Raw genomic sequence first — 22,233 nt, 5'->3', positions numbered from 1 at the left:
ATAAATGAATTTTTTTGGCACACATACAGTATATCACAAAAGTGAGTACACCCCTCACTTTTTTGTAAATATTTGAGTATATATTTTCATGTGACAACACTGAAGAAATGACACTTTTCTACAATGTAAAGTAGTGAGTGTACAGCTTGTATAACAGTGTAAATTTGCTGTCCCCTCAAAGTAATTCAACACACAGCCATTAATGTCTAAACCGCTGGCAACAAAAGTGAGTACACCCCTAAGTGTACTCACACCCTCCCCGGTGTCATGTTACAAAGTCTCAGGTGTGAATGGGGAGCAGGTGTGTTACATTTGGTGTCATCGCTCTCACACTCCCTCCTACTGACTGGTCACTGGAAGTTCAACATGGCACCTCATGGCAAAGAACTCTCTGAGGATCTGAAAAAAAGAATTGTTGCTCTACATAAAGGGCCTGGGCTATAAGAAGATTGCCAAGACCCTGAAACTGAGCTGCAGCACTGTGGTCAAGACCATACAGCGGTTTAACTGGACAGGTCCCACTCAGAACAGGCCTCGCCATGGTGGACCAAAGAAGTTGAGTGCACGTGCTCAGCGTCATATCCAGAAGTTGTCTTTGGGAAATAGACGTATGAGTGCTGCCAGCATTGCTGCAGAGGTTGAAGGGGTTTGGGGTCAGCCTGTCAGTGCTCCGACCATACGCCGTACACTGCATCAAATTGGTCTGCATGGCTGTCATCCCAGAAGGAAGCCTCTTCTAAAGATGATGCACAAGAAAGCCCGCAAACAGTTTGCTGACGACAAGCAGACTAAGGACATGGATTACTGGAACCATGTCCTATGGTCTGATGAGACCAAGATACGACCCCAAACACACCTCCAAGACGACCACTGCCTTGCTAAAGAAGCTGAGGGTAAAGGTGATGGACTGGCCAAGCATGTATCCAGACCTAAACCCTATTGAGCATCTGTGGGAAGGTGGAGGAGTGCAAGGTCTCTAACATCCACCAACTCCGTGATGTCGTCATGGAGGAGTGGAAGAGGACTCCAGAGGCAACCTGTGAAGCTCTGGTGAACTCCATGCCCAAGAGGGTTAAGGCAGTGCTGGAAAATGATGGTGGCCACACAAAATATTGACACTTTGGGCCCAATTTAGACATTTTCACTTAGGGGTGTACTTACTTTTGTACATTAATGGCTGTGTGCTGAGTTATTTTGAGGGGACAGCAAATGTACACTGTTATACAAGCTGTACACTCACTACTTTACATTGTAGCAAAGTGTCATTTATTCAGTGTTGTCACATGAAAAGATCCACCCAGGTCTGTCCAGGAGGCAATTTCTGCTGCAATGTGTTTGACAAGTTTGCAAACTTGTCAAATACCGGCCAGCATGTCCCCCTCATCTAACCCAACCCACCTCCACTTGTCCTCTCTCTGCTCCCCTTAAATTAAACCTCTAACACTGTAAACACCCTCCAGTTGGGAAGCCTTCAATGGGGCCCTTGTCCAAGCCAAGGCATTGGACTCAGTTGTGAGGAGGGGAGGCCTGGCAGCAGACATATTTACTTTGAGACATAAAACATTTAGCCCAGCCTGACTTACACTCTGTTGGGAGGGAGTGTTGTGCTTCCCTTCCAGGGTCAGGGAGGTCTGTCTGTCTGTCGGTCAGTCGGTCGGTTGGTCTGTCTGTCTGTCGCTCGCTACCCCAGTCTGCCCCAGTCTCCCCAGTCTGCCCCAGTCTCCCCAGTCTGCCCCAGTCTCTCCCAGCTTGCCCCAGTCTCCCCAGTCTGCTCCAGTCTCCCCCAGTCTGCTCCAGTCTCCCCAGTCTGCCACAGTCTCCCCAGTCTCCTCCAGTCTTCCCCAGTTTCCCCCAGTCTGCCCCAGTCTATCCCAGTCTCCCCAGTCTGCCCCAGTCTCCTCCAGTCTGCCCCAGTCTCCCCAGTCTGCCACAGTCTCCCCAGTCTGCCCCAGCTTGCCCCAGTCTCCCCCAGTCTGCCCCAGCTTGCCCCAGTCTCCCCCAGTCTGCCCCAGTCTCCCCCAGTCTGCCCCAGTCTCCCCAGTCTGCCCCAGTCTCCCCAGTCTGCCCCAGCTTGCCCCAGTCTCCCCAGTCTGCCCCAGCTTGCCCCAGTCTCCCCAGTCTGCCCCAGTCTCCCCAGTCTGCCCCAGTCTCCCCAGTCTGCCCCAGTCTTCCCCAGTCTCCCCCAGTCTCCCCAGTCTGCCCCAGCTTGCTCCAGTCTCCCCCAGTCTGCCCCAGTCTCCCCATTCTGCCCCAGTCTTCCCCAGTCTGCCCAGTCTGCCCCAGTCTCCCCCAGTCTGCCACAGTCTCCCCAGTCTGCCCCAGCTTGCCCCAGTCTGCCCCAGTCTCCTCCAGTCTCCCCCAGTCTGCCCCAGTCTCCTCCAGTCTGCCCCAGTCTCCCCAGTCTGCCCCAGTCATCTCCCCCAGTCTCCTGCAGTCTGCCCCAGTCTCCCCCAGTCTGCCCCAGTCTATCCCAGTCTCCTCCAGTCTCTCAGCCCCAGTCTGCCCCAGTCTGTCCCAGTCTCCCCCAGTCTGCCCCAGTCTCCTCCAGTCTGCCCCAGTCTCCCCAGTCTGCCCCAGTCATCTCCCCCAGTCTCCTCTAGTCTGCCCCAGTCTCCCCAGTCTGCCCCAGTCTCCCCAGTCTCCTCCAGTCTTCCCCAGTCTCCCCAGTCTGCCCCAGTCTATCCCAGTCTCCTCCAGTCTGCCTCAGTCTCCCCAGTCTGCCCCAGTTTGTCCCAGTCACCCCCAGTCTGCCCCAGTCTCCCCCAATCTCCTCCAGTCTGTCCCAGTCTCCCTCAGTCTGCCCCAGTCTCCTCCAGTCTGCCCCAGTCTCACCCAGTCTGCCCCAGTCTCCCCCAGTCTCCTCCAGTCTTCCCCAGTCTCCCCAGTCTGCCCCAGTCTATCCCAGTCTCCCCCAGTCTGCCCCAGTCTCCTCCAGTCTGCCCCAGTCTCCCCAGTCTGCCCCAGTCATCTCCCCCAGTCTCCTCCAGTCTGCCCCAGTCTCCCCCAGTCTGCCCCAGTCTATCCCAGTCTCCTCCAGTCTGCCTCAGTCTCCCCAGTCTGCCCCAGTCTGTCCCAGTCTCCCTCAGTCTGCCCCAGTCTCCTCCAGTCTGCCCCAGTCTCCCCCAGTCTGCCCCAGTCTCCCCAGTCTCCTCCAGTCTTCCCCAGTCTCCCCCAGTCTGCCCCAGTCTATCCCAGTCTCCCCCAGTCTGCCCCAGTCTCCTCCAGTCTGCCCCAGTCTCCCCAGTCTGCCCCAGTCTCCCCAGTCTGCCCCAGTCTATCCCAGTCTCCCCCAGTCTGCCACAGTCTCCTCCAGTCTGCCCCAGTCTCCCCCAGTCTGCCCCAGTCTCCTCCAGTCTGCCCCAGTCTCCCCCAGTCTCCTCCAGTCTCCTCCAGTCTCCCCCAGTCTGCCCCAGTCTCCCCCAGTCTGCTCCAGGCCACAGGGGAGGAGGGGAGAGAAGCCAGGTGTGAAGGTCATCCAAAGATGGAGGCCTTTCTCCTATGACCGTGATGGTTAAGCAAACACATACACACACACCAGCCCAACAGGTGCTCTTTTCTCCAGGGATAAAGGAGAAGGAGCAGTGGAGGGGAGGATGAGGGAGAGAAATATAGAGGAAACCTTTCCCAAAGTAAAGGCCCTCAAAGGGATTTAAATGTTCCTGGAATCCCAGCGTGGTTGGCCACAGTCAGAACATGAAAGGAAAGCAGGTCCCACTATCACCGCTTTGAGGTTTCCCTTCACATTAACATGGAGCTGAGGTCAGGCTAATCCATATGTTACAGTTTTTCTCAGTCGCTTTTGTGCATTTCTTAGATCAAAAGTGCAATTCTTGATACTACTTGTACAAATTCCAAATAATCTAGTCACTTGTGCACATCATTAAAGCAATTTCCTATTCCTTTGAACAAATTGCAATTGATAATGTACAAGTGTCAGCTTTTTTCCACATTATCAATTGCTCATGTCATGTTGATCAAAATATAGTAAATGGTTCTATGTTGAATAGTCTTTCCCCTCAAAACATCTAGGCATTAGTTCCTTGCATAAGCCATTAAATGCAAAATTGTTGAACTATTTGTCATAAACTGTCAAGCATAGTTTTACACATTTCTATTAGACCCTTTGTACAAAAACGTGAATTGATGAATTGTGCAGGTGAAATTGACCCTCACTCATGAAGGAATGTAAAGTGTTAGTTCAACCAACAATCAACCAGTTGTCTAAATTGCTCAAAGGTGCATCTCATGAAGAATCAATTGGCAAGCATATATAGACAGACCACAACACAGAGTTGCAATTTTCCAATAATGGATGGACCAGGAAACGAACAGGGTCAACAGCCAAGAGGAGGAAGAAGAGGAGCAAGGATGCGTGGTGGAAGGCAAAACAGAGGAAGAGGCAGAAGAGGACATAGGCGCATATCTGATGACATAAGGGCCACTATTGTAGACCATGTTGTCAATCATGGCCTTACAATGGCTGAGGCGGGTCGAAGGATGAATATTGGGAGATCAACCGTGTCCTCAATAGTTCAAACGTTTCGAAGAGAGAACAGGTATTCCACCAATGTACAGTGCACTGTTACTGTATATAAGCAGTATACTGTATACTTCCTACAATGCTTCATATTACAGTAGTCCACTTGTATTTCACAGCATACAGAAATATACTCTATACAGATACATACTGCACCTTACATGCACCCACCTGTATGTTTTACAGTAAAATGTGTGTTTGCATAGTTTTTGTCTATGTGAAAGTGTGCGATGCATCACTACATCTTTCCCCACATAGGACTGCAAGATTACCTCAAACCGGTGGCAGGGGACGCCTTTTCACACCTCAACAGGAGGAGGCTATTTGCACCATGGTTCGAGCAAACAATGCCATGAGACTCAGGGAAATACAAAGGACCATTATAGAAGACAACGATGTCTTTGAAAACATCCACACGGTTAGCATCTCAACTATCGACAGGGTGCTGCATAGAAACCAGATGAGTATGAAACAGCTGTACCGTGTACCATTCCAAAGGAATGAGGACAGAGTTAAAGAGCTACGGTACCAGTATGTACAGGTAAAACATTTATCTATGTAACTACTTTACAGCAACATTTTATAGTGATACATAGTACAGTAAGCATAAACTGCACACATTTCCATTGCTGTGGAAGGAACATGCAATATATGTACATTTTATGTCACTCTTCCTTACCAAAACAAATTCAACTGTGTGTTCTGGGATATAGCGTATAATGGAGTTGGAATCAAGTGAACCCTCTCACAACTTTGTATACGTGGATGAGGCTGGCTTCAACCTGACCAAATGCAGAAGGCGGGGTCGGAATATCATCGGTCACAAAGCTACTGTGGATTTGCCAGGCCAACGGGGAGGAAATATCACCATGTGTGCTGCTATTTCGGAGCATGGTGTCCTAACCCATATCCCCCTTATAGGGCCATACAACACCCAGCATCTACTCAACTTTTTAGAGACTCTCTACAGGGCTCTCATCCCTGATGATGAGAGGGGTCAGTTTAGAGAGGATTTGCCAAAGTATGTGGGTATTTGTGATAATGTGAGTTTCCATCGATCAAACATCATAAGGCAATGGTTTGTGACCCACCCGAGGATGCTCATAGAATTCCTCCCACCTTATTCACCATTCCTTAACCCAATTGGGGAGTTCTTTTCAGCATGGAGGTGGAAGGTGTACGATCGTCAGCCACACACACAGATGACCCTGCTGGCTGCAATGGATGCAGCATGTGAGGACATCACTGTAGACGCCTGCAGAGGATGGATAAGGCATTCCAAAAGATTCTTTCCACGCATTGGAAGGGAAAATATCCGCTGTGATGTGGATGAGAGTATGTGGGCCGACAGACAGGAACTTCTGGATGTGTAGAGACAGCACAATAGTGCTGCGGGCAAAGTTGTGCTTTAGGGGAGGTTTCCTGTGTTTCTTTCTAATTTAGTTTTTTTTCCTTTGTGCCCCTTGGGTTGTCCAATCTCTTTCAATCAATAACCCACATACAGTAATATGTAAATAGTACTGTTGAAATTGATATATGCCATAGAAGTGCAGCCTTGTGCATTTTCAATACAGTAACTGTCATCCAAACTGTAGCCTAAGTTTACATCAGGTAATACTGTCAAAGTACACAGTTACATTGACAACATGCCTAAACATTTTGATGTTTGTGAACAATGACTCATTCTGATGACAATGACATGATCATTGGCATGAATATTTACTTTTGAGAGATATACTAAGGATTTTTAGTGACTGACTAGCTTTAGAAACATATCTATTGTATATTGCAGTTTGTACAAATTGTTCTGAGAAATGCACTTATTATTTTGCACATGTTAAGGATGATGTGAAAAATGCACCAAAGCGACTGAGAAAAACTGTAAAAGGATTAGCTATAGGAGATGTATAGGGGATCCTGGTTAATGGTTTCTCCCATTAATATTATGTCTGTGTCCCAAATGGCACCTATATAGGGCCCATAGGAAATAGGGTGCCATTTGGGAAAGGCTATGATTATGGAAAGGCACATACAGTACGAACACTGACATTATTCCAACACCTCGGAGCTAAATATCCCAGGTAGATATTGACAGTACTGTACAGTGTTCCTGGAATCATATGAGGAAACAGTGACTGGAAACAGGGGTTGGTCCTTATCTGTGTCATGCAGGCGTCTTGCCTGCAGTCTTTTATCAGAGTCGTTTGCCTCATTAATGGGTTGCACGCTAACCATGGCACCATGCCGTACTGCACCACATCTCAGAGTTGACTGGCCCTCGTGTCATCTGAAAACGCTAACACCTCTTTGATGTCTCGGGATGGAAAAATGAAAAGAGGGGAGAGGATGGGGCTGGGTGGGTATCGTAATCAACGACATGGCTAGGAGGAAATAATGGGAAAGGTTTGTCCAAGACACCACAGAGATTAATATTTCTTTCCAGTATTGTACAAATTCAGTGTGGCTCGAAATTGGCCATAAACAAGTGGGTTGTAGCTATGAGAAAGATAATTTATCAAGTTGGTTATAAACAAAGTGTTTGGTTACTAAACTGTGAGTCCCACTGTAGGAGGTAGTGGAGGCTATAGAATCAGAATGGCTAGGATGGCATTGTATTTCTTGCGGGCTGGTTCTGACTGGACACACACACATACACACAAACCCTGGACATTAATCACTGTCAACCCTCTCCTCTGTCTAAATGTGTCTGGGAGGAACATCAGTGCCCCCGCACAAAACTACTGATTGCCATAGAAACAAGCGCCAAACTGACGCAAAACAAGCCAGTGACAAGGAGAGAAGTGGTTTGGTTTAGCTCACAAAGTATTTCAGCATTTAAAGGCGCAATATGCAGAAATTGCTCTGCCATTTCCTGGTTACCAAAATTCGAATAGTTCGCCTAATTTCAATTTGTGTGACAAAACAAGCAATGTATAGTGTAGAAAATCATTGTACTATCATTGTACTATTGTACACTGTGAAATATCCTTTCAATTACCAAATATATTTTATTTTAATCTGTTTAAAGCTGATGTACAAAACTGAGAGTAAACTAAACTTAATGGGAAGCATAGAAATAGCGCACATAAAACATATCCACTGCTTCCTATACTTGCTTACAATGAGAATGACAGATCTATAACTCACATTTCTATCTGAATTTGGTCAGGTCGTTCAAAAAGTTACATATTGCAGCTTTAATTTATAAAAGCTGCAAGGACAAATATTAATATACATGACACTTTATGCTGCCGTTCATAGTGTTTACCTCTTGAGAAAACATTCAGAGCCTCTTGTGTGCTGTTCTTTAGCCTGGATGAGACCATGCCTCCCAGAACTGTATGGTTTGAGGCTGAGGACTTAAGACACCTCTCAACCATACAAACCATGAAACACATTCGGCCCCCATTTTAAGAACGCAAAAAAGCAAGGCTAGCATCGAAACAGCTTTCAGAATGCCTTGTGGTGCTGAGTCAGTGCTGTTGTATTGGAAGTGTTCTTATCTGGTTTGACAATAGCTCTGTCTGTGTTTTTCCGGCTGTCGAAATGTCACCCATTGTGTCTGACCACTGAACTGTCACTGTACCCACATTGCATCCGCTCACCATAACCAGAGTGCTGCTTGGTATCCAGCTACTCAGAGCCCTGGTAAGAGACCCTTTTTGGGAGTGTGGAGGATAACTTGGGGTTTTGGCATCAGACTAATGGATTCCTCTCAACTGCCAAACAAAAGGTAATTTAGAGACAAGAGAATTATTCCCCTGAACGCCTGGCTGCTGAGTGCAGTTGGTTCTACTGTGTCAGGTCCAAATGTCACCATATTCCCTTTATAGTGCACTACTTTTGACCTGGGCCCATAGTGCTCTGGTCAAAAGTCAGGCACTATATAGGGAATAGGGTGCAATTTGGGACATATACTATATCCAGTGGTGTAAAGTACTTAAGTAAAAATACTTTAATGTACTACTTAAGTCATTTTTTGGGCTATCTGTACTTTACTATTCTATTTATATTTTTGACTACTTTTACTCCACTACATTCCTAAAGAAAATTATGTACTTACTTTTTACTCCATATATTTTCCTTGACACCCAAAAGTACTGTTTACATGTCAAATGCTTAGCAGGAGAGGAAAATGGTCCAATTCACACACTTATTGTCACATTCTGACCGTAGTTATTTTATTTAGGTCTTTGTTTTAGTATGGTCAGGGGGTGAGTTGGGTGGGTTGTCTATGTTCGTTTTTCTATGTTGGTTTTTGAGTTTGGCCTGGTATGGTTCTCAATCAGAGGCAGGTGTCGTTAGTTGTCTCTGATTGAGAATCATACTTAGGTAGCCTTTTTCCACCTGTGTTTTATTTTCTGTTCTGTGTTTTGTTGCACCGGCCAGGACTGTTCGTTTGTCATGTATTGTTTTTGTTTCAGTATTCATTCTTTATTAATTTACAATGAATACTTACCACGCTGCACCTTGGTCCTCTCTTTCTCCCGACGACAATCGTTACACTTATTAAGAGAACATCCCTGGTCATCGCTACTGCCTCTGCTCTGGCAGACTCACTAAATACCAATGCGTCATTTGTAAATTATGTCTGATGTTGGAGCATGCCCCTGGGTATTGGTCAATTAAAATATCAAGAAAATGGTGCTGTCTGGTTTTCTTAATATAAGGAATGTGAAATGATTTATACTTTTACTTTTGATACTTAAGTATATTTGAAATATATATACTTTTTGAAATTACATTTACTTTTCTTAAGTATTTTTAAAACCAAATACTTTTAGACTTTTACTCAAGTAGTATTTTACTAGGCGACTTTCACTTTTACTTGAGTCATTCTCCATTAAGGTATCTTGACTTTAACTTGAGTATGACCATTCAATACTTTTTCCAACACTGCCTGTATCTGTATCAGGCCAGTGTAGTAGGGCTATTCCAGCCTTCTAACCTTAGCCTCATCAAATCAAACAACACTGGGCCAATTGTGTGCTGCCCTATGGAACTCCCAATCACGGCCAGTTGTGAAACAGCCTGGAAGGATGGGATCCAAACACAGCATCCCCTAGGGACCTTGTCCATCCATCCACGTTTCAGAACTGTGTGGGTTTATCCCAACAGTAACTGTCAATCAACCCAATGGTGTTACATTTGTCCATGGTTTCAATAACAAACTCTGATTCTCCCATCACATTTAGCTTTGCAATATTATTAGGCCCACACTGTGACTCTTAGCCAGTGTAATTACCTTCTTTTTACTAGGCAAGTCAGTTAGGAACAAATTCTTATTTTCAATGACGGCCTAGGAACAGTGGGTTAACTACCTGTTCAAGGGCAGAACGACAGATTTTGTACCTTGTCAGCTCGGGGATTTGAACTTGCAACCTTTTGGTTACTAGTCCAATGCTCTAACCACTAGGCTACCCTGCCACCTTCTTAAGCCTAGGCGTCCCGCTAGACAACTTCCGGGGAAACTGGAGGGCGCCAATTCAAATAAATAATCATACAAATGTGGGATATTAAACATTTAGGTACATATAAAAGTGTCTTATATCGGTTGAAAACTTAAATTCTTGTTAATCTAACTGCACTGTCCGATTTACAGTAGCTATTACAGTGAAAACATGGCATGCGATTGTTTGAGGACGGAGCCCCACGTCAAAATATTTTTCTACCGGCACAGGTTTGATAAATTCACAAATAGCGATTAAATATTCACTTACTTTTTGAAAATCTTCCTCTGATTTGTCATCCAAAGGGTCCCAGCTATAACATGTTGTGTTGTTTTGTTAGATAAAATCCTTCTTTATATCCCCAAAAGTCAGTTTAGTTGGCGCCATCGATTTGAGTAATCCACTCGTTCAACATGAGAAAGGATTCCGAATTTCTACCCGTAAACTTTGTTTCAACAAGTCAAAATAAGTTTCTATATACCCATCATATACCCTAAAATGTAATCAAACTATATGATTTCTTACAGAAAGAAGTATGTTCAATATGAAACCGATTTTAGCAGGTGCCCTGTCTTCATGGCAAATTTCCACGACTGTGTCCTTCTACTAAAACTGTTAATTCTTATTCGTTTTTGGATTTACAAGCCTGATACCTTGGACATCTACTGCTGACACCCTGTTGAAGCCATAGGAATTGCATCCAGGGAGCAAATTTTCCTTATGACCTTATACTTGCCATTGTAAGAGGATGGTCTCTCAAATAAATGAAAATTACGTATGGTTTTTCTTTGGATTTTCTCCTACCATATCTATTGTGTTATATTCTCCTACATTATTTTAAAATTTCTACAAATTTCAAAATGTTTTCTTTCCAATGGTACCAATTATATGCATATCCTGGCTTCAGGGCCTGAGCAACATGCAGTTTACTTTGGACACGTCATTCAGGCAGAAATGGAAAAAACGGGGGCCTAGCCCTAAGAAGTTTTAAGGCCCTCTATTTCAGGGGTAGGTAACTAGATTCAGCTGGTGGCCAATTATGGGGCGCCAGAACATAATCATTTCTACACTGCAAATGACAGCAATTAAGCCCAATTATTGAAAATAACATAATATTTTCATACCTTGATTACATTGAGACACAATCACATATGTCTCTCTGTATTTGTGGGAATACTTGGTGTAAGGAGGCTGACCAGCTAGAGTCCAAAGGACTGGACAGAAAGATGGTAGACAGTTACAACTAGTTTTAATTTTATTTTCAAGCACAGGTGAATGGCTTTGTACAGTGGCGGGAACCCATTCATAAAAAGGGTCTGAATGCGCCTTCACTTCCTTTACTCCCAGGATGAGGCCTACATCAAGTTACTGTAAGTACACATCTCAATTACTGAAATTCAACCGCGGTTAGAGAACAGGTATTCACATACAGAGAACAGAATTAGGATTCTTAACAATATTAGGTGATCAGTGTAATAATGGCCAAGAGATCGCTAAAATGTGTTGTTTTTTGCTTCTGTGCCAGCTTGCTGTGTGTCTGCCCCGAGCAACAAACACTTTGTGCATACAGCTGCACATTACACACACCGGTGCTCAATAAACAATTAAATAGCACCTTTGTATCTGTGATGACTTATACTAGATGGTGACGAAGTGAGAACCGTCACACTTGTGATCAGATTACCTACATAAAAAAATATTTTAAGATGAATTCCTGGTGACTTTACTTTTATACCAAAATCACTTGCGGGCTGACCCCTGCTCTATTTGAACGTGCTCATGAGATATGGCGAAATAGACATGAAAACATGAAGAGAGCCGGGAGGGAAAAAGAGAAAAGGCCGGATGCTTAGGTTGAATCCCAAATGGCACCCTATTACCTGTACAGTGCACTATTTTCACCAGTGTTACTATAATCAACTGTTAATTACAGTATTACAGTATTCCGGGTCCTGGTCAAAAGTCTGCACTATATAGGGAATAGGGAGCCATGTAGGAGACACCCTTACTGTTGATTATCTGATTGTGTTGAAGAGTTACTGACCAGGGTGAGAGGATGTCACCAATGGCTCTGGCAGCTCTCTAGCCATGCCACACACACAAACACACATGCACAAACACACTAAAACACACACACACACACACACACTGTTATAGCCACTGGCTGTTCTCTAGTCATGCTGAGGACCACAGGACTGTCAGTCTCTAACACTAATGAGACCATTATACAGTATGTCCCACTCGAGACAGCTAATCAAAGACAGTTCATGGGCAAATTTGTTTGGTTCACTTTACAACCCCTCTGTATTATTGGATTGGGAAGAAGAAGAGGCCAAAACACAGGTGACTAAATTAAAATAAAAAATGATCGAAAATGTTCATATTCAACAGTGCTACAAAAATATAAAAAATGAAAAGCCAGACGTGATAGTCCTGGGGTCTGCTAGCTAGACTGCATTGATGTATGCCAAAGGTGTCTTCCTATACGAACCATGCCCTACAATACGCCTACAGCTATTTCCTCTCGGAGCAAAGCCTTAGGCAAGAATCGAGACTTCTCTCCCCTCAGGTAAGTCTAAAAAGGAAGGGAAAGGTTTTGTATTGTGTGACAGTGCATTTCCACTTTCACAAAAGACCTGTTCCTACGGGACATTGACCCTGGCCAAAAGGCCACAAGACCAAAGACTCATAGAGGCTATGGTGAGGGAGACAGCCTCAGAGGCCTACACACACACACACACACACACACACACACACACACACACACACACACACACACACACACACACACACACACACACACACACACACACACACACACAAACGCGCACACACTCACACAACACACACAGTCAGAGAGCTCCTCCTTGAACACAGGGGTATTAAATCACTGGAGCAGGGATAATGTTCCCACCATCACCACAAAGCCTCTAACACCCATCTCCTAACACAGTCCTCCGGGTCGCCTGTTCCTCTCAAAGAGACCCCTTTCCTAAAGCTTTGGGGGGGGGGGTTCACCATTTCACTATCATGCATCCACGGCATCAATGGGAATAGTGTTCCTCCCCCCACAATGGCCAAATCAACTGTGGGAGCGTTTTCTGCCTCTCCCCCTTTCTTTCTCCTCCTCATTGAGGCCTTGTAGGGCTGAACAGGCACATGCCTTCACGTTGCTTCATGTACAACTACAGCTAGACTTCCTTTGACAGCAAGGGGGTGCGACAATGGTCAGAAATGTAAAAACAAAAGCTGAGTGCATTCATAGTCTCTTGTCCAACAACAAAAGCATATCAACAATACATAATTTCTGTGGTCATTTGAGGTTAGGATGAGATACATACACTATAGTGCCCCTTCAGGACCATAACAAACATACATGTGTGCAAGTAACAATGATTATAACAAGGTAATTTCAGGGCAGAACAATCCCTTCATAAACTGTTGACCAGACTGTCAATCAACTGAATTTCAGCACTTAAAGAGATATTTTTTTTAACTCACGGGACTTTAAATGGCCATTGTCTTCTCTTTCTTCTCCAATCTGTCTGTTTACGACAATAAGGAGGGGAGGATGAGGAAAACAATAACAACAAGGACAACATCGATAAGACTCTGCAGACAACTTGAGCCTGTTCGCTCGCATCAAGCATTAATTAAGGGTTGCACACAGTACGCGGCCCGGAGGCAGAGCGGCCATATCGGATTTCACAGGCTGGTGAAACTGGCTAGAGCAGTGAACCGCAGAGACCAGGTTACACACGGAGGATCTGTCTCAAATGGCACCCTATCCATAGGGTTCTGGCCAAAGTGCACTACAGCGAATAGAGTGCCATTTAGGACGCACACAGACAGACACTGAAGACCATGCCACATACACAGCATTCAAACACAATGACCACCATGGGTCCTGAGAGATTGAATGGGTCCAGTCAGAGTCCAGAGACACTTCGTATAATAATTCATTCACATTCCATCCATGTATTCTCTCTGTGTGAGCAACCTCTCCACCCAGAGAGAAGCCCCACGTAGGCTCTCCCTTTTCTCACTAGTCTAGATTGTCTGGTGATAAAGCTTTAAAAATGACTTTTCATCCGTTCAACACTCTACCCTCACTTCCTTATTGCCTTAAGGCCTAAGAAAAGTCCCTGTATTTTGCTGGCAACGAGACAATAAAAAATAGTCAAACTATCCCAGAACCAGCCTTCATTTTTCCTGCTTAATGGCAAGTGAAATAATGAATCAAACAAGCAACAGGTCCCAGTTATCACTCTGCTAAATAGGCACTTTCCATTCTGTTATCTTTCCCCCTCACATGAGAAATCTAGGGCCCTGACCAGCTGTCCACAAGGGCACCAGTATTTTTACTGTCAACCGGGCAGCAGGTGAAATACAGTGGGGTCCGAAGTTATTAACACCCTTGATAAAGATGAGCAATAATGACTGTATAAAATAACATGCTGAGCTATATTAACATGCTGAGCTATATTGTATGGAAAAAAATGGAAATTATATTTTATACTAATACAATTGCTCAGAGAAATATATTTTGTTTAACGGGTAATATATATTTTTCCTCTCAACAACATAGTGGTCAAAATAAGTGACACACCTGTTTTGAATACCTTTCAATACCTCACCTTGTGAGAATAACGGAAATTAGCCTTTTTCTACAATGTAGATCCTTCCCCACATTGGGTAGGATCTTAAGGCTTGGATCTAGTGTATTTTAGGTACCACCCTCAGTACACCTGAATCACGACATTTTCATGCAATTCTACATCGATGCTCACTCAGTTCTCAAATTACAGCCAGGCACACAGTTCAAAGGTGCTAAGTACTCTCAGCCAGCAAAAGCTATTGGTGTGTCTGAGCCCCTACATCATTCCTCCATACAGAATCCTTCTACATCCTTGATATCCTCCCTCTGTACTTATGGACTGCCCTCTTCAATTCAAACCACAGGTTTTCAATGAGTTTCAAGTCCAGAGACTGAGATGGCCATTGCAAAATGTTGATTTTGTGGTCAATGAACCATTTCTTTGTGGATTTTGATGTGTGGTTGGGGTTATTGTCTTGCTGGAATATACACTTGCGGCCAAGCTACAGACTCCTGGCAGAGACAACCATGTTTTTGGCAAAAATGTCGGTACTGGGTAAAGTTCATGATGCTGTTGACCTTAACAAATGCCCCAGGCCAGGGGAAGCAAAATAGCCCCATAGCATCAAAGATCCACCATAGTATTTTACAGTAGATATGGGGTTATTTTCTGCTCCTGCATTCCCATTTCGACGCCAAACCCACCACTGGTGTGCATGGCAAAAGAGCTCTATTTACATGTCATCCTGACCAAAGCACCGGTTCCAATCCAAGTGCCAATAGCATTTAGCAAACTGCCGGTGTTTACAATTGTTGGATGACATGAAAATAGAGCTCTTTGGTCACACAGAGATGGATTTGAGGCAGAGCCAAGAGTTTAGGGAGTTGGTGACAGTCTAACCTGTCCTCCTTACACCAAACAAGCCCCATGACAGTCCCATCAGGGAGGAAACCTATCATCAGCACCAGTGGACAAACAAACAACTGAAGGATCTCCAGATAGATGGAATGGCAAAGAAGGGCCTTCACAAGTCATTGTGGCTCAAGCTATTATTCCAATGTATTTAAACAGTGGATGGCGATGGAAGGACTTGACTGTGTTTGACATTTGTGTTCAGAATATTAAACATTTGACAGTAAAGGACAGGTGTCTGCAAAGCCACAAAACAAGGTGGGTAGCACACACACACACACGCACTGACACACACACACACACACACACACACACACTGACACACACACACGCACTGACACACACACACGCACTGACACACACACACACGCACTGACACACACACACACGCACTGACACACACACACACACGCACTGCACACACACACACACACACACGCACTGACACACACACACACACGCACTGACACACACACACTTTTAGATCTAGCACCAATACCACCAAACACATCAGAGAGAGGTTTTCTCTGAAAAGGCATGTGGGTAGCTACGTAGTTGGGTTTTTTCTGCTCACCACTAACCCAATTACCAAATGAATAAAACTGAACCCCACTTTTAAAGGATAGATCACTCTCCCTCTCCCTCCAACGGCCCACAGCACTGAACAAAGCTCAACAAGAAAAACCAAACTCCCCAGACTGGAAGGAGAAAGAGGTAGGACAGAGCCAGACAGCCCTTACAGCAGTTCTGTTGGCATCTTTACCAAGTCAAAGTATGGCATTGGCAAGTTGCTTAGAAAGTAGTGGCATACTTCACTCACAATTCCACCATTGTAAAAGCGTGGATTATGTAAACAACTTCTCTGTGCCAAGCGACAGATCAATAGGTGAGGTGCTGTATAGCTATATGTTTATTATTGTCAAGAGGCATTCCTGACAGAATAACTCAGGGGCATTCTAACGATGAATCTGTCTCTATTGTGGCAGGAGTCCCCTTGAATACCAAGGGTTGGCTATTCAATATGCTTTGAGAGAAATAACACTGACATAACATTTCATTATTATGTAGACCCTATGAAAAACATAGTTCAATCAACATTTCATTTATTTCTGGGCCCAAAAAGGTGTCTTTTTTAAAATCATATTCTCACATCAACATTAGCTGGCAGCTGCACATAAACTAAAGTGATTGAAATGGAGCTAAACCTCTGCATGCGCATTATCTCTCCCCTATAGTACACAACACCAGATCCACTGTATCTTCAGAGTCTTCGTTATCTCCTCTGGCTCTGACACGCACGCTCTCCTCTGGCATCCAGCAGTCAGGACTATATTGAGCATGGGCTGCGTCTGAAATAGGGCTCTGGTCAAAAGTAGTGCACTAACAGGAAATAGGGTGACATTTCGGACGTATTCATGGTCTCCCATTTTTCCATCCAGGTACTGATATCTAACTGCAGCCGGCAGGTCGGTCAGATCAAGTTCCTCAGTCTGTCTGCATTAAACTTTTATCTCAGTTGTCCCCTCTCAATTGATGCGCCGACTGCCGACGTCAGAAATAATTCATATGGCTTAAATATGCACTATTAAAACTTTGATGAGCGCCAAGGACTCATTCCACCCATCTGACATATTAATGAATAGAAATAATTTATGCTGATATCAGATGGCTTTGACATTGCCATCCCCCCATATAATAGATATGTGGACACCATGGTTACATAGACCACCACTATAGTCGTCTGTCCACAAGGCTTGGTGTGTGTTTGTCTCCGAGAGACCCTTTGCTCAGTTAACCCACCAACCGAGAACTGTCAAGGGCCCTCATAAGTTCATTAAAGATGAAAACCTGTTTTACATTTGAAAGGATGGACTCAGGAATCTAAGACAGTACTTGAATTAACGTCCATCCGAGTAGGGGTTTGTGTGAATAGTAATAGAATGGGCAGGGCATTTGTTCAAGGCATGGTGCTGTAAAGACTTCAGTGAACTGCTGAACAAGGGCTCTGGTCCAAAGTAGTACACTATGAAGGAAATAGGGTGCAGTCTGGGATGCACACCAGATGAGCATATTTGTTTGCTCGGGGCAAACTGGAGACTGAGAACATTACCCTGGTCTCATTACAGGTGTCTGATGGAAAACAGTGTATACATCCAGGTTTGAATAAGAATTAGATAGAATCAAATCAGAAATAAGCAATGTGTTATTATGTGCAACGCTGTGTGACTGTGAGAGAAGCTGTCAGCAGAGCAGTATGCTTCCCGTTAGTTCACTGATACCGTGATTGTTTCCCAATGCTATTGTGAATGGCTGGAAAATCCCTTTGCATTGTTACTGATACACTGTCTATACAAAAGCCAATTAATGCCAGATAAAAGGAGGATTGTGTAAGTTAGAAACACATTCTCAACTTTCATGGTGCTTGATATAGGCTATAATGGAAATATTATAGGGAAGTGAGTATCCAATAATTGAATATAAACACGAAAAGTAATAAGGAAGTGACAGCAATAAGCAGCAACTTTGAAAATAGTTTACTACCAAGCGCATTTAAAGTACTGTGCGTAAACGCGATGCGTAAAATGTTTTTTACGCAAATTGTGGAAAAACAAACCAAATTTACGCACATCTCCAAACAGTCTATCAAGAGCTTTGATGCATAGTGGTACGCACTGAATTAACCAATTGGTTGCTATGGGCCTGAAAAAATGGTATCTAATTACAATTAACCTATTTTTATGACAGACTTCTGAGTATTAACAAACGGACTAAAGATAAACGAACCAACGGCTCACGGGCTGAACTAATACATTTGACATGCAGATAGCTTAGTGAACAACATTCAACAGCGTAGCCGCAATTCGTTAATTAACAGGAACAGATGTGTCTGCAGAGGTTCCATAGACAAACCATTACGAAAATAAACGATAAACCTCGGATTTCGAGTCAGATAGCCTCACTGTCCTCACTCTGTAGCCCAACAAAACAACATTTTTCCCGACAGTATTTCAGGGCAATTCAAGCCCAACAAATAAGAGGAGATTTCATATTTAGATAAAGTATTCAAAAATATGAAAGTATACGAAAATATGTCAGCAATGCAGGTGTACATGCTTTCGGCCACATTTGCGTCCACACTCTCTCTCCCTCTCACCTGCCTGTGGTTCTACAGCTGTGCAGCTTTGCAGAACACTGCCCTCTATCGCGCTCTAAAAATGCAACATTCTCAAATGGATTCAATACCAATTTTAAACGGAGCCTTGAACTTGAAAAGCAATCAATTGGTGTTTTAGCCTAGTCGTCATTATTTACATTTTCTCTGTTTGGATGTGTTGTAATACCTGAAGTAATTATATGTTATTCTATGCAATGTGGCCGCAGGGTGAACATGGCTTGCAGAATAGAAGTGTCTGAGATGCGTAAAGGGGAGAAAGACCTCACCTACCATAAGAATCCATGCTAAATTCAGAAATGTGACATTTACTGTATTCGTTTATAGTTTTTAATTTCTACAAACTAATAATGAATCAACTTCACATCAAGGAGGAATAAGGGAATAAGGGAAGGCAACTCGCGGTTGTTGGGAATATAATGTTCTCTGGGCGCAACGACCTACCTTCGCTCTTTTTGTGTGTGCAAAATCCGCAAGCTGTAAAACTGATATTTAACAGGTATCAGCGGGATGCCAGTAATACATCTGCAATATTATTATACATCCACTATCAACTTGGCACCCATGCCGTTGCGCAAGACTAAAGAAAAAGGACAACCGGTGCAAGGTCTATTCTCCAAGCTGCATGAGTCATTTCAATGTTATTTTATGACACTACTTTTTTCATTTATTTTGAGAAAAACAGACATTTCTAATCACAGGACAAAATAGATAACGAAAGAAAGAGAAAAGCGAATGTGGAGAGTCTACTCTCTGGACCTCTGCATCTTTCTAACCTTACCCCACGGGTCCTGATTACGGACAGCACAACACAATTAAGTTTACAACAGTGGAAATGTGGCGGTAGGTTCCTGCAGCCCAAAAATGCCTCTGATCCTCGGCTGGACGTGAGTAGAAAGTAAAGCTCGAGCGGTATAAAAGACCCGCTAACTGCTCTGAATTAACATAAGATATTATGGAACAAACTACGACGCCACAACAGTGCCCTCTATTCAAGGTATGATTACATTGACAAGATAGGAGGCACACAGAAATACTGTTATGTGTAAGTAACAGGATTTGTTAACTGAAACTTCTAATTCATCGCATGATAAATGATTTGGATGTAAAATGTGGAAACGGTGCTCAATATAAGCTATTCTATCAATACCTTGACAAAAAAAAGTGTTTTATTCCTTATCTATAACTAGCACCATTTTGGAAAAGGATAATTATTCCAGAATAAAATGTTTATTGGAAAGTTAGGCTATTTGTTTATTTATTTTTAAAAGTTCAATTTAAATCGAATTACTATTGTGCCATCGCAAATATTCCAATATGACAAAGAGCCATGCAATTCAACAGTCCAACAGATACATGAAAGTGTATTCTTACCTTTGATGTTTTTTCTAACTTGTTCTAAATGTCACGCAAAGCACGAGGGCTCTCCTTGATTCTTCAGGCTCAACAGAAGTCTATCTCCCTCCTCTCTCCAATGTCTCGATCAAAACGATCTGCAGCTGGTTACTGCGCTCTCTCTGCGAGTTGGAAGCTACTACAAGGACCATCGCAACTCTAACCGAGAGGGGTGCACAAGAGAGAATTTGCTATAAAAAAAAATAACAAGCGCATATACATACTTGGAGTATGGAGTAAAGGTTTGTGATGACCTCCCCGTGTTTCATATTAAAGACACTTCACTAACGTGATTTGTTTAATTATTATCTGGTGATGTGCAATAAATGTTATTTTACTCACAAAAACACCCCTCATTGTTCATGGTCTCCCCGGATGCTGATCTTCTATGTGAGGTTGGTACCAATATAACGCCTGACTATTGTTGTTTTTTAAGGGAACCCTTGTCAACCTGCTTACTATGACTTTATATCTGAATCTACGGAAGTTCAAGATAATTTTCACACACAAAAAAACTAAAAACATTCAATTATCTCTGATGGCAGTTGATTTCAGTTTTGAAGTTTGAATAGTTTAGTTCAGTCACAGTGGTCTGACTGTAGTGGCAATTCCTGATTTCCCGGCACTAGCACAGGTTGAGAGCAGTAGCCTACATGATGCGCCCACATCGAGCTGCCTTTCCAGACTTGGATCGTTGCCTGAGTTATGTTCCCATTTATTTTCAGATAAATAACATAGACCTGGAGCAACTTTGCATTTAAATAGATTATGGTGTAAGGAGAGGTGCACTAGAGGTTAAGAGTGTTGGGTCAGTAACCGAAAGGTTGCTGATTCAAATCCCCGAGATGACTAGGTGAAAATCTGTCGCCGTTCCCTTGAGCAAGGCACTTAAACCTAATTGCTCTTGATAAAAGCATCTGGGGGCTCCTGAATGTTGCAGCGGTGTAAGTGCCTTGCTCAAGGGAACGGCGACAGATTTTCACCTAGTCATCTCGGGGATTTGAATCAGCAACCTTTCGGTTACTGACCCAACACTCTTAACCTCTAGTGCGCCTCTCCTTACACCATAATCTATTTAAATGAAAAGTTGCTCCAGGTCTATGTTATTTATCTGAAAATAAATGGGAACATAACTCAGGCAACGATCCAAGTCTGGAAAGGCAGCTCGATGTGGGCGCATCATGTAGGCTACTGCTCTCAACCTGTGCTAGTGCCGGGAGGTGTCACTACAGACCCTGGTTCAATTCCAGGCTGCATCACAACAGCCGTGATTGGGAGTACCATAGGGCGTGCACAATTAGTCCAGTGTCTTTTGGGTTAGGGTTTGCCTGAGGTAAGCTGTCATCGTAAATAAGAATTTGTTCTTAACTGACTTGCCTATTTAAATAAAGGTTAAATCTGCTAAATGACTAAATGAACGGCATAAGTCATGGTAGAATTGCAGGAAATTAGCTTTAAAACTGCCCAAAAAAGTATCCATCCCATGGCAGAATTTGTAGAATCACATGAAATTAGTTTCAAATCTGCTAAATGTTTAGAATTGGGGAAAATGTGATTTAAAAATGTCTCTACAACCCATAGCAAAATGTGAAGAATTTCAGGACATTAACTTTAAAAGCTGGGGTGGGGTCAACCAAATATCGTTGAGAGCTCTCAAAACTCTAGAAGCGCTTAAATGTCTGTGGCGAGGCCAGGGCCCATCTCTGGTAATGCGAACGGGCTATCCTCCAAAACTACATTTCCTAAGAAGCCTTGCGGGCTTCTCAAGAATCAGTGAAAAGCCCGATTGCGCGTGCGTATCCAGACGTGGCAACGGCATCATGGCTTCTTGGAACCGCTACTGGAGTGGGATGAGAAAGCTGAAAATGTATATATTCGTCTTGTTGGTAAGTTGTTTGTGCTCATTCTTTGTGTCATGTAAACAGAGACATGTTTGACTGTACATGTTGTTCGTTTTATTTAATCTACAAAAGCCTGCTATGTATCTTTTCCTGGTCTTTGTGCAGGGAGGCAAAGTTGACAGCCCTAGCAATTTTAAATCCGAGCCTGAACCTGAGGTTTATAAAAATAAATTAAGCAAGTGAATATAGTATCTTACTATAGTTTCATATTGTTTGGTCAAAACGTGTAGATCCTCCTGAATGGATTGTCAGCACAACAGGCATCTAG

General features: G+C 43.6%; 2 protein-coding genes across 6 annotated transcripts in view; one reads left to right on the top strand and one right to left on the bottom strand.

Annotated features, from left to right (window-relative positions):
- The window catches only part of LOC112224267 (semaphorin-5B), a 202,061-nt gene extending 181,841 nt beyond the window's left edge, over positions 1–20,220 (bottom strand). For 3 of the 5 annotated variants that reach the window (XM_042319446.1, XM_042319462.1, XM_042319470.1), the window contains exon 1: positions 20,044–20,218. The gene's annotated coding sequence lies outside the window, so the exon portion shown is untranslated. Of the gene's footprint in view, positions 1–20,043 lie in introns of all 5 variants that reach the window. The other 2 variants (XM_042319451.1, XM_042319455.1) reach the window with 2 other exon arrangements.
- Positions 20,221–21,829: 1,609 nt separating this feature from the next.
- LOC112238578 (protein disulfide-isomerase A5) overlaps positions 21,830–22,233 on the top strand; it is a 56,612-nt gene continuing 56,208 nt past the window's right edge. Inside the window, exon 1 of the mRNA XM_024407147.2 lies at positions 21,830–21,950. Within this exon, the coding sequence (XP_024262915.1) occupies positions 21,885–21,950 (66 nt within the window). The 5' untranslated portion in view covers positions 21,830–21,884. The remainder of the gene's footprint in view (positions 21,951–22,233) is intronic.

Source organism: Oncorhynchus tshawytscha, linkage group LG03 (genome assembly GCF_018296145.1).
Source record: "Oncorhynchus tshawytscha isolate Ot180627B linkage group LG03, Otsh_v2.0, whole genome shotgun sequence".
Classification (NCBI taxonomy): Eukaryota; Metazoa; Chordata; class Actinopteri; order Salmoniformes; family Salmonidae; genus Oncorhynchus; species Oncorhynchus tshawytscha.
The sequence above is the reverse complement of the archived record's forward strand: the minus strand, read 5'-3'. Positions and strand labels throughout refer to the sequence as shown.